This window comes from Nerophis lumbriciformis, linkage group LG39 (assembly GCF_033978685.3).
Source record: "Nerophis lumbriciformis linkage group LG39, RoL_Nlum_v2.1, whole genome shotgun sequence".
Classification (NCBI taxonomy): domain Eukaryota; kingdom Metazoa; phylum Chordata; class Actinopteri; order Syngnathiformes; family Syngnathidae; genus Nerophis; species Nerophis lumbriciformis.
This window is the reverse complement of record NC_084586.2, coordinates 22,563,302-22,576,581: the sequence shown is the minus strand read 5'-3', so window position 1 is coordinate 22,576,581 and position 13,280 is coordinate 22,563,302. Positions and strand designations below refer to the sequence as shown.

Sequence of the window (13,280 nt, the reverse complement as noted above, 5' to 3'; positions counted from 1 at the left end):
GACCAGTGAATAAAAGCTCTATTGACCAAGCGAGCATCACTTCAGTTCCAGCAGGAACCTGTGGAGGATCCAGCCAATTTGAAATATCTCTCTCTTGGGGCGGCCAGACGACCTGTTCTTAAAGACCGAAATAATGTCATCTCAGTTCATGAGGTTCATGGTACTGGAGTTGACTTCACCATGACCATGTAAAAGGGTGTATGTGAGTGTTCCCAAAGTCCAAGACCTAGGCTATACCTAACTATTGACGTTCTCTTAACATAGTGTCTGGTACTCCTGGAGTACTGGCCCAAATCCTTGCATACCCAACTGTCACTCAAGTGTACAATAAAGTTGAAGTAAAACTACTCAGGTTTTGATGACTTCACAAACAGGAAAAGCTTCTTTGGTCATATGCTCGTGTCATTCCTCTGGCCTAGCCACCTTCTCCTGGGCAGAAGTGGGGCGTAGGTGTGTTAAGGATCAGGGATGACACTGTTGATGACCAGTGAATAAAAGCTCTATTGACCAAGCGAGCATCACTTCAGGTCCAGCAGGAACCTGTGGAGGATCCAGCCAATTTGAAATATCTCTCTCCTGGGGCGGCCAGACGACCTGTTCTTAAAGACCGAAACAGTTCATGAGGTTCATGGTTCTGAAGTTGACTTCACCATGACCATGTAAAAGTGTGTATGTGAGTGTTCTCAAAGCGTCAAGACCTAGGCCATACCTAACTGTTGACGTTCTCTTAACATGGTGCCTGGTACTCCTGGAGTACTATCCTGAATCCTTGCATACCCAACTGTCACTCAAGTGTACAATAAAGTTGAAGTAAAACTACTCAGGTTTTGATGACTTCACAAACAGGAAAATCTTCTTTGGTCATCTGCTCGTGTCATTCCTCTGGCCTAGCCACCTTCTCCTGGGCAGAAGTGGGGCGTAGGTGTGTTAAGGATCAAGGATGACACTGTTGATGACCAGTGAGTAAAAGCTCTATTGACCAAGCGAGCATCACTTCAGTTCCAGCAGGAACCTGTGGAAGATCCAGCCAATTTGAAATATCTCTCTCCTGGGGCTGCCAGACGACCTGTTCTTAAAGACCGAAACAGTTCATGAGGTTCATGGTACTGAAGTTGACTTCACCATGACCATGTAAAAGGGTGTATGTGAGTGTTCTCAAAGCGTCAAGACCTAGGCTATACCTAACTGTTGACGTTCTCTTAACATGGTGCCTGGTACTCCTGGAGTATTATCCTGAATCCTTGCATACCCAACTGTCACTCAAGTGTACAATAAAGTTGAAGTAAAACTACTCAGGTTTTGATGACTTCACAAACAGGAAAATCTTCTTTGGTCATCTGCTCGTGTCATTCCTCTGGCCTAGCCACCTTCTCCTGGGTAGAAGTGGGGCGTAGGTGTGTTAAGGATCAAGGATGACACTGTTGATGACCAGTGAATAAAAGCTCTTTTGACCAAGCGAGCATCACTTCAGGTCCAGCAGGAACCTGTGGAGGATCTAGCCAATTTGAAATATCTCTCTCCTGGGACGGCCAGACGACCTGTTCTTAAAGACTGAAGCATTGTCATCTCAGTTCATGAGGTTCATGGTACTGGAGTTGACTTCACCATGACCATGTAAAGGCGTTTATGTGAGTGTTCCCAAAGCATCAAGACCTAGGCCATACCTAACCGTTGACGTTCTCTTAACATGGTGTCTGGTACTCCTGGAGGACTGGCCCAAACCCTTGGATACCATTGGCAGATTTAAGAGTCCTCTATTGTGGGATACACTGTATTTTATCGCGCATGTTATTATCTGTCTAGAATGATGGAACACTGTTTACCAACACTGCGATGAGATGGTGACTTGTCCAGGGTGTACCCCGCCTTCCGCCCGAATGCAGCTGGGATAGGCTCCAGCACCCCCCGCGACCCCAAAAGGGACAAGCGGTAGAAAATGGATGGATGGATGTTTACCAACACTGGCTGTCTGCTTTTCCCATTAATTTGGACTTCCACAAAAACATGTTGTTTTGTAGTATAACCAGAGGTGGGTAGGGTAGCCAGAAATTGTACTCAAGTAAGAGTACTGTTACTTTAGAGATTTTTTACTCAAGTAAAAGTAAGGAGTAGTTACCCAAATATTTACTTGAGTAAAAGTAAAAAGTATGTTGTGAAAAAACTACTCAAGTACTGAGTAACTGATGAGTAACATACACACACATATCATATATATATATATATATATATATATATATATATATATACCATATTTTCCGCACCATAAGGCGCCCTGGGTTATAAGCCGCGCCTTCAATGAACGGCATGTTTCAAAACTTTGTCCACCTATAAGCCGCCCCGTGTTGTAAGCCGCATCTAACTGCGCTAAAGGAATGTCAAAAAAACAGTCAAATAGGTCAGTCAAACTTTAATAATATATTAAAAACCAGCGTGATGTGGGCGCGCATGGAATCGTATATCAACATGGACGAAGCTGCGTGAAAAAAGCCACCCGGCCTCTTCGCGTAAACTTAAACTTACCTTAACCACTCGCTCATCTTTTCTTCATCCATCCCTTCGAGTTAGCTTTTATGATGACGCCGGCTGGAAAGGTCTCTTTTGGCAAGGTCTTCCTTTTGAATATCACCATGGGTGGAAGTTTCTGGCCATTAGCATGGCAAGCTAGAACCACAGTGAAGGATGACTTCTCATTCCCTGTGGTGCGAATATTCACCGTACGTGCTCCCGTTGTATCCACAGTGCGGTTCACAGGAATATCAGTTGCTGTGAAATAGTAATCCGTGTGCGGATGGAGAGATTGCGTCTTTTCATGAACCGGATCCCTGTCGCTTTGTAGGAGCCATTTTGTGGTCTTTACAGATGTAAACACACAAAGGAAATGATAATATCCGCGCGCTTTTTCTTCTTCTACGCGGGCGGGTGGTTGCTTACAGTAGAAGAAGAAGCGCTTCCTGTTCTATGGGGGCGGGTGCTTACCTTGGCGGTTGCTTGCGTAGAAGAAGGAGCGCTTCCTGTTCTACCGGGATAAAAGATGGCGGCTGTTTACCGAAGTTGCGAGACCGAAACTTTATGAAAATGAATCTTAATATTTATCCATATATAAAGCGCACCGGGTTATAAGGCGCACTGTCAGCTTTTGAGAAAATTTGTGGTTTTTAGGTGCGCCTTATAGTGCGGAAAATACGGTATATATATATATATATATATATATATATATATATATATATATATATATATATATATATATATATATATATATATATATATATATACATACATATATATATATATATATATATATATATATATATATATATATATATATATATATATATATATATATACATATATATATATATATATATATATATATATATATACATACATACATACATATATATATATACACACACAGATATATATATATATATATATATATATATATATATATATATATACACATACATTGATGTATACAGTATATAATTTATATTTATTTATTTTGCCGTTTTTGTTTACATGTTAAAGGTGTTTTAATGAATATACATACATGTTTAACACATATAGATTCCTTTCCTTCATGAAGGCAAGAATATAAGTTGGTGTATTACCTGATTCTGATGACTTGCATTGATTGTAATCAGACAGTAGTGATGATAACGTCCACGTTTTCAAATGGAGGAGAAAAAAAGTTCCTCCTTTCTGTCTAATACCACATGAAAGTGGTTGGTTTTTGGCATCTTATTTGTCCAGCTTCCATATTCGTTTTTATACACTTTACAAGAAATACATTGGCGGCAAACTCCGTAGCTTGCTAGCTTGTTTGCGCTGGCTTTCGGAGACTCTTATTTTGAAAGCGCAGGCGCGATGGAGCGGCACTTTTATTGTGAAGACAGGAACTGTGCAGTCAGTCTTTAGGCTTTTGACGGGATGTACGGTTGAAATAAAAAAGGATCTTTTTTCCTTCACACTTTTGATTGATTGATTGGAACTTTTATTAGTAGATTGCACAGTACAGTACATATTTCGTACAATTGACCACTAAATGGTAACACCCCAATAAGTTTTTCAACTTGTTTAAGTCAGGTCATGTGACCCCTGGCTCTGTTTGATTGGTCCAACGTCACCAGTGACTGCATCTGATTGGTGGAACGGAGTGAACGTCACCAGTGACTGTATTTGTTGAAACGCAGGCACTATGAAGGTCTGTCTGACAGACCAAAACAAACAAAGCGTGCATTAACAGATCGATAAAAATTAGTAGCGAGCTGAATGTAGATAAAAGTAGCGGAGTAAAAGTAGCGTTTCTTCTCTATGAATATACTCAAGTAAAAGTAAAAGTATGTTGCATTAAAACTACTCTTAGAAGTACAATTTATCCAAAAAGTTACTCAAGTAGATGTAACGGAGTAAATGTAGCGCGTTACTACCCAACTCTGAGTATAACAGATACTACACTTGCTTTCAGCTACACGTCTTTGGATGTTCTCATTCATCAGTTGACTGTGTTCCTAGGGTATTCAATCGATTGCAACCAGACTGTTCAGTTTGTCTCATCAGTTCATGTCCAAAGACCTAAATATGGTCAGATCTAGTCTAAATGCTGGTGCGTTGGAGCTTTGGCACCAGTATTTAGACTAGATCTGACCAATCTAAGTCCATGAGCATGAACTGTTGAAGCCTTAGATTGGTCAGATTGAGTCATTTGAAATGGATCTGACCAATGTGAGTCTGTGAGCATGAACTGAGGAAAGCATCTTGTAAGACAAACTGAACAGTCCGTTTGCCATCCATTGAACTTCCTGAGAATTTCAGCGACATGCTTTTTACGTCGCTTCGTTTCAAAGGACGGCGGTCCCTGATCCTTTCAGAAGAGGAAGTGGTCTTGGGGCCTAAACAATAAGTCCTTGCTCAACATCAGATCCAAAAGGTCCCTGCCACCAGGCCAAGTATTTTGTTCTTGGAAGGAAAGCGACTCTCTAGTCTGGCGTTGCTTCAAGAAAGAGCCGCTTCCTGTGAGGTTATTCATAGAAACCAAAAGGAAATTGCTCCTCGGCAGGAGAGCTGAAAGCCGCGTTGTGCCAAAATTCCCAAAACCCGTTCCATCCCTTGACACGACCTGTTGGTCTGAAGCTCCGCCCCTTGACTTGGAGCTCATGCCGTGTCAAAAAAGCAAAACGTTCGCATTTCTCCACGGGGGCTCTGATTCAAGCCCGTGACCGCAAACACTGGTTGGGACCTTGAGTGTGAAGGACCGGCTGGCCAAGAAACGCTAACAGCTGAGCGAGCGAGGGGGGGGGGTGAAGGGAAGTCATCTGATAGCACATTCAGGTTTAAATGACGAAGCCTCCCATCTTTACCTCAAACTGTCAAGAAGTGAATGTTGTGCAGTAGTTCATGCTCTGTACCATAAAAAAACTGCCAGCTCACTCGCCAGAATTTGATCGTAAAAATCTGGTGGATTTTACCGTGCACTTGTTTTGTTTACATAACATTCTGGCGACTAAGCGACTAAGATCTTACAATTTATAGAAATGACAGGTAAGTTGCCATATTTTTACTGTAAAAATACAGTAATTGGTCAAATGTTTTGCATTTACAGTAGTGCACTGTAAAAACGACCATGTATTTCATGGTTAAAAAAAAACAAAAACCTAGTGGGTAATTTGCCAGAATTGTCCCGTAAAAATAAGAGTAGTTGCGTTTTTCCATTTACAGTAGTACACGTAAAACAAGGACTGTAGATTTTACAGTAAAAAGCGAGAGTTGTACTGTAAAAACAAAAGCGGTACCATTTTTCTATTTATAGTAATGCAACAGCCCTAGACTTTACAGTAAAAAAAACCAAAATTACAGTCGCCAGAATTTTACTGAAAAAATACAGCAAATAGTAAAAGGTTTGTAATTACAGTAATGCACTGTAAAAACATTTATGTTATTTATAGATTTTACAATAAAAATAATGGCAGCTCAGTTGCTGAAATGTTACTGTAAGTGATACCCTTTTTCCCATTTACAGTAATGCACTGTAAAAAGGGCTATAGATTTTACAATTTAAAAAATGACAGGTAAGTTGCCATAATTTCACTGTAAAAATACAGTAATTGGTACATGTTTTGTATTTACAGTAATGTACTGTAAAAACAAAGACCGCAGATTTTAAGGTAAAAAAAAAAAAAAGTGTCTAATTTGCCAGAATTTTGCTGTCAAAATAAGAGTGGTAGCCTTTTCCAGTTTACAGTAATACACTGTAAAACAACAACTATACATTTGACTGTAAAATAAAATCTGACAGAATACAGTAATTGTTCTATTACAGTAATGCACTGTAAAAACACTAACCCTAGATTTTACAGTAAAAACAACCAAAAAAAAACTGACCTCGGCCGCCAAAATGTTACTGAAAAAATAAAAGTGGTACCATTTTCTAATTTACAGTAATGCGCTGTAAAATTGCGTGCCTCCATGGAAATGCCCCCCTCTACCTCAAAGAACTACTCACCCCCAAATCCTCCACACGACAGGCTAACCTCCTCCAACCTCCGAGGACAAAGCTACAAACAATGGGAGACCGGACTTTCTGCTCCGCCGCTCCCAGTCTGTGGAACACTCTCCCTGACCACTTGAGGGCACCACAGACTGTGGATGCTTTTAAAAAAGGCTTAAAAACGCGTTTTTTTTAAAAGCCTTTTTTTAAAAATATATATGCATACTAATTTTAGCTATTTGGCTGTTCTAGTTTCTATTTGTATTTATTTTTTATTATCTTTTTATTAATTTTTTTTTAATACACTGTAGCACTTTGAGGTTGTTTACCGAATGTAAAGTGTTTTTTACAAATAAAATCTATTATTATTATTAAAATCTTCGACCATAGAATTTATGGTTAAAAAAGTTGACAGGTCATTAGCTGGAATTTGTATTATAAAAATAACAGTGGTAGCATTTTGCAATTCACAGTGGTGGACTGTAAAACAACAACCGTAGATTTTACGGCAACAAAAACTGGCAGCTCACTCGCCAGAATTTGATCGTAAAAATCTGGTGGATTTTACCGTGCACTTGTTTTGTTTACATAACATTCTGGCGACTAAGCTGCCAGTTTTTGTTGCCGTAAAATCTACGGTTGTTGTTTTACAGTCCACCACTGTGAATTGCAAAATGCTACCACTGTTATTTTTATAATACAAATTCCAGCTAATGACCTGTCAACTTTTTTAACCATAAATTCTATGGTCGAAGATTTTAATAATAATAATAGATTTTATTTGTAAAAAACACTTTACATTCAGTAAACAACCTCAAAGTGCTACAGTGTATTAAAAAACAATTAATAAAAAGATAATAAAAAATAAATACAAATAGAAACTAGAACAGCCAAATAGCTAAAATTAGTATGCATATATATTTTAAAAAAAAGGCTTTTAAAAAAAACGCGTTTTTAAGCCTTTTTTAAAAGCATCCACAGTCTGTGGTGCCCTCAAGTGGTCAGGGAGAGTGTTCCACAGACTGGGAGCGGCGGAGCAGAAAGTCCGGTCTCCCATTGTTCGTAGCTTTGTCCTCGGAGGTTGGAGGAGGTTAGCCTGTCGTGTGGAGGATTTGGGGGTGAGTAGTTCTTTGAGGTAGAGGGGGGCATTTCCACAATTTTACAGGGCATTACTGGAAATTAGAAAATGGTACCACTTTTATTTTTTCAGTAACATTTTGGCGGCCGAGGTCAGTTTTTTTTTGGTTGTTTTTACTGTAAAATCTAGGGTTAGTGTTTTTACAGTGCATTACTGTAATAGAACAATTACTGTATTCTGTCAGATTTTATTTTACAGTCAAATGTATAGTTGTTGTTTTACAGTGTATTACTGTAAACTGGAAAAGGCTACCACTCTTATTTTGACAGCAAAATTCTGGCAAATTAGACACTTTTTTTTTTTTTTTACCTTAAAATCTGCGGTCTTTGTTTTTACAGTACATTACTGTAAATACAAAACATGTACCAATTACTGTGTTTTTACAGTGAAATTATGGCAACTTACCTGTCATTTTTTAAATTGTAAAATCTATAGCCCTTTTTACAGTGCATTACTGTAAATGGGAAAAAGGGTATCACTTACAGTAACATTTCAGCAACTGAGCTGCCATTATTTTTATTGTAAAATCTATAAATAACATAAATGTTTTTACAGTGCATTACTGTAATTACAAACATTTTACTATTTGCTGTATTCTTTCAGTAAAATTCTGGCGACTGTAAGTTTTTTTTTTTTTTACTGTAAAGTCTAGGGCTGTTGCATTACTATAAATAGAAAAATGGTGCCACTTTTGTTTTTACAGTACAACTCTCGCTTTTTACTGTAAAATCTACAGTCCTTGTTTTACGTGTACTACTGTAAATGGAAAAACGCTACTACTCTTATTTTTACGGGAAAATTCTGGCAAATTACCCACTAGGTTTTTGGTTTTTTTTAACCATGAAATACATGGTCGTTTTTACAGTGCACTACTGTAAATACAAAACATTTGACCAATTACTGTACTTTTACAGTAAAAATATGGCAACTTACCTGTCATTTCTATAAATCGTAAGATCTACGGTCGTTGTTGGTTGTATTTTTACAGTAAAATTCAGACGACAAAGCTGCCGTTCTTTTGACCGCAAAATAGTTTTTACAGTGCATTACTGTAAATACAAATATTTTACGACTTGATGTATTTTTACTGTACAATTAATAATAATAATAATAATAGATTTTATTTGTAAAAAGCACTTTATATTGAGCAAACAATCTCAAAGTGCTACAGTGTATTAAAAAAATAAATAAATAAAAAGATAATAAATAAATAAATAAAAATAAAAACTAGAACAGCCAAATAGCTATAACTAGTATGCATATATCTAAAAAAGGCTTTTTTTTTTTTTTTTTAAATGAAGGGCTTTTAAGCCGTTTTTAAAAGCATCCACAGTCTGTGGTGCCCTCAGGTGGTCAGGGAGAGTGTTCCACAGAACAAATTCTTAGCTGCCAGTTTTTTCACCGTCACATCTACTGACTTTTTTACAGTGTGCATCCAGTTAATGACACCTGCTGCATGAAGTGTCCTGGGTCTGTCCTCAGGTTCTGAACCTCTTCCTGGCCCTGCTGCTCAGCTCCTTCAGCGGAGACAATCTCTCCTCGGCGGACGACGACGGCGAGATGAACAACCTCCAGATCGCGGTGGGCAGACTCAAGCGGTGCGTCGCTTGGCTCAAGGCGACCTTGGTGGGGGTGCCTCAGAAGATACTGGGCAAGAAGTCCAAAGAGACCGAGGACGAGGACTCCAACGCCGAGGCCGTGGAGATGGACTTGGTGGACGGCGTGCTGAATGTCAAAGTGGCCGACAGAACGTCCAACTGTTTGGTGGAGGGCCGGACTTCAGGCGCCATGGTGGACGGAGAGCTGGGTCTCAACGCGCCAATGGCTCTGGCGGAGTCGGACTTTGAAAACCTGGACAGCGATGACGAAAACGTTGACGGCGAGGTAAGACGCTTCATGTGTCGCCTAACGGGAAACAAATCTTTGCAATTCGTGCTTGACCAGAGTCTTGGTGAGACCAGAGTCCACCCGGATTCTTTAGTTCTAAGGCTGTCTCAACAATGAAACCAAAATATATTACTCTTCGGTGTGTAATATGTTAGCTAGCCTGCTAATGTTAGCATGCATCAAGTATCAAAATATGACTGAGGTGTATACCTACAGAATTAGCTAAACAAGCTAGCATACTAACAACAGCATACTTCCAGTAAGCATGAGTGAAATATCAAACTATATGAAACTGAGGTGTAGGCCCCCTAAATTAGCTACAAAAGGTAACATGCTAATGTTAGCATGCTAAATGCTAACCGTAACCTGCGTCAAGTACCAAAATATATTACTCTGAGGTGTGTAATTTGTTTAAAAAGCTTGCTAGCCTGTCAATTTACGACAGAGTTGTACATCTACAAAATTAGCTAAAAAAAGCTAACAATAGCATACTTAAAATTAGCATTAGTGAAATACCAAAATATATGACACCGAGGTGTAGACTCGCTAAATTAGCTAGAAAGCTGACATTCTAATGTTTGCATGCTAAAATGCTAACTGTAACCAGCGTCAAGTACCAGAATATTTTACTCTGAGGTGTGTAATTTGTTTAAACTGCGAGCTAGCCTGCTAAATTTAGCAGGCATCAAGTACCAAAATATGACTGAGGTGTATACCTACAAAATTGGCTAAAAAAGCTAGCATACCAACTGTAGCATACTTACAGCTAGCATGAGTGAAATACCAAAATATATGACACTGATGTAGACCTGCTAAATTAACTAAAAAAGCTAGCGAGCTAATGTTAGCATGCTAAAATGCTAAAGTAACAAGTAACAAAGTATATTACTCTGAGGTGTGTAATTTGTTCAAACTGTTAGCCAGCCTGCTAACATTAGCATTCATCAAGTACCAAAATAGGACTGGGGTGTATACTTACAAAAAATGGCTCAAATAAAAGCTAGCATACCAACATTAGCATGCTAACAGGTATCATTTGTCAAGTAACAACATTTTTGATGCTGAGGTGTATATCTACAAAATTAGCTACAAAAGCTAGCATGCTAATGCTAGAACACTCCTGACTTAAAACCTTGATTCATAAAATCACAAGTTCATTCAATGTTATTAAGAAAAGTATGCATCAAAACAACTTTAACTGCAACTTTATGAATATTAATTTTAGGCCACAACAATCATTAAAAATAAGGCCAGGACAATCATTAAAAAAGGCTTCAATAATCTTTAAAAAAGGCTACAGCAATCATTAAAAAAGGCCAATACAATCATTAAAATAAGGCCACAACAATGATTGAAAATAAGGCCACAACAATCATTAAAAAAGGCCAATACAATCATTAAAATAAGGCCACAACAATGATTGAAAATAAGGCCCTGACAATCATTGAAAAAGGCCTCAATAATCATTAAAAAAGGCTACAACAATCATAAAAAATAAGGCCACGACAATCATTAAAAAAAGGCCACAACAATCACTGAAAAAAGGCCACAACAATCAATAAAAAAGTTCACCACAATCATTGAACATAAGGCCACAATAACCATTGAAAAAGGGCCACAACAATAATTAAAAAAAGGCCACGACAACCCTTGAAAATAGGCCACACCAATCAGTAAAAATGAGGCCACAACAATCATTAAAAATAAGGCCATGACAACCATTGAAAATAGGCCATAAGAATCATTACAAAAGGCCACAACAATCATTAAAAATAAAGCCATGACAACCACTGAAAAAAGGCCACGACAATCATAAAAAGAGGCTACAACAATCATTAAAAAATAAGGCCACAACAATCATTAAAAATTAGGCCCCAACAATCATTAGAAATAAGGCCACGACAATCATTAGAAATAAGGCCACAACAATCATTAAAAATACAGCCACAACAATCATTAAAAATAAGGCCATGACAACCACTGAAAATAGGCCACAACAATCATTAAAAAAGGCTACAACAATCATTTAAATATAAGGCCACAACAATCATTAAAAAAGGCTACAACAATCATTTAAATATAAGGCCACAACAATCATTAGAAATAAGGCCACAACAATCATTAAAAATACAGCCACAACAATCATTAAAAACAAGGCCACAACAATCATTGAAAAAGGCCACAACATTCATTACAAAAGGCCACAACAATCACTAAAAAAGTCCACAACAATCATTAAAAAAAGGCCACCACAATCATTAAAAATAAGGCCATTACCACCATTGAAAATAGGCCACAAGAATCATTACAAAAGGCCATGACAATCATTAAAAATAAGGCCACGACAATCATTAAAAATAAGGCCATAACAACCACTGAAAATAGGCCACAACAATCAATAACAAATGCTACAACAATCATTAAAAAATAAGGCCACAACAATCATGAGAAATACAGCCACAACAATCATTAAAAATAAGGCCATAACAACCACTGAAAATAGGCCACAACAATCAATAAAAAATGCTACAACAATCATTAAAAAATAAGGCCACAACAATCATGAGAAATACAGCCACAACAATCATTAAAAATAAGGCCATGACAACCATTGAAAATAGGCCATGACAACCATTGAAAATAGGCCACAACAATCATTAAAAAAGGCTGCAACATCCATTTAAAAATAAGGCCACAACAATCATTGAAAAAGGCCACAACATTCATTACAAAAGGCCACAACAATCACTAAAAAAGTCCACAACAATCATTAAAAAAAGGCCACCACAATCATTAAAAATAAGGCCATTACCACCATTGAAAATAGGCCACAAGAATCATTACAAAAGGCCATGACAATCATTAAAAATAAGGCCACAACAATCATTAAAAATAAGGCCATAACAACCACTGAAAATAGGCCACAACAATCAATAACAAATGCTACAACAATCATTAAAAAATAAGGCCACAACAATCCTGAGAAATACAGCCACAACAATCATTAAAAATAAGGCCATAACAACCACTAAAAATAGGCCACAACAATCAATAAAAAATGCTACAACAATCATTAAAACATAAGGCCACAACAATCATGAGAAATACAGCCACAACAATCATTAAAAATAAGGCCATGACAACCATTGAAAATAGGCCACGACAATCATTAAAAAAGGCTGCAACATCCATTTAAAAATAAGGCCACAACAATCATTAAAAAAAGGCCACAACAATCAATAAAAATAAGGCCCCGACAATCAATAAAAATAAGGCCCCGACAGTCATTAAAAATAAGGCCACAACAATCATTTAAAAAAGGCCACGACAATCGTTACAAAAGGCCACAACAATCGTTAAAAAGACCACAACAATCGTTAAAAAAAGGCCACAACAATCGTTAAAAAAGGCCACAACAATCGTTAAAAAAGGCCACAACAATTATTTAAAAAAGGCCACAGCAATCATTAAAAAGGACACAACAATCACTAAAAAAGGCCACAACAATCATTTAATAAAAAGGCCACAACAATCATTAAAAAAGGCCACAACAATCACTAAAAAAAAGTCCACAACAATCATTAAAAAAAGGCCACAACAATCATTAAAAATAAGGCCATTACCACCATTGAAAATAGGCCACAAGAATCATTACAAAAGGCCACGACAATCATTAAAAAAAGGCCACAACAATCATTAAAAAAGGCCACGACAATCATTAAAAAAGTCCACAACAATCATTAAAAAAAAGTCCACAACAATCATTAA

General features: G+C 37.5%; 1 protein-coding gene across 1 annotated transcript in view; it reads left to right on the top strand.

The window, feature by feature from the left end:
- The window catches only part of scn4aa (sodium channel, voltage-gated, type IV, alpha, a), a 54,277-nt gene that overhangs the window by 14,800 nt on the left and 26,197 nt on the right, over window positions 1-13,280 (top strand). The window contains 1 exon segment of the mRNA XM_072912708.1: window positions 9,108-9,509. Within this exon segment, the coding sequence (XP_072768809.1) occupies window positions 9,108-9,509 (402 nt within the window).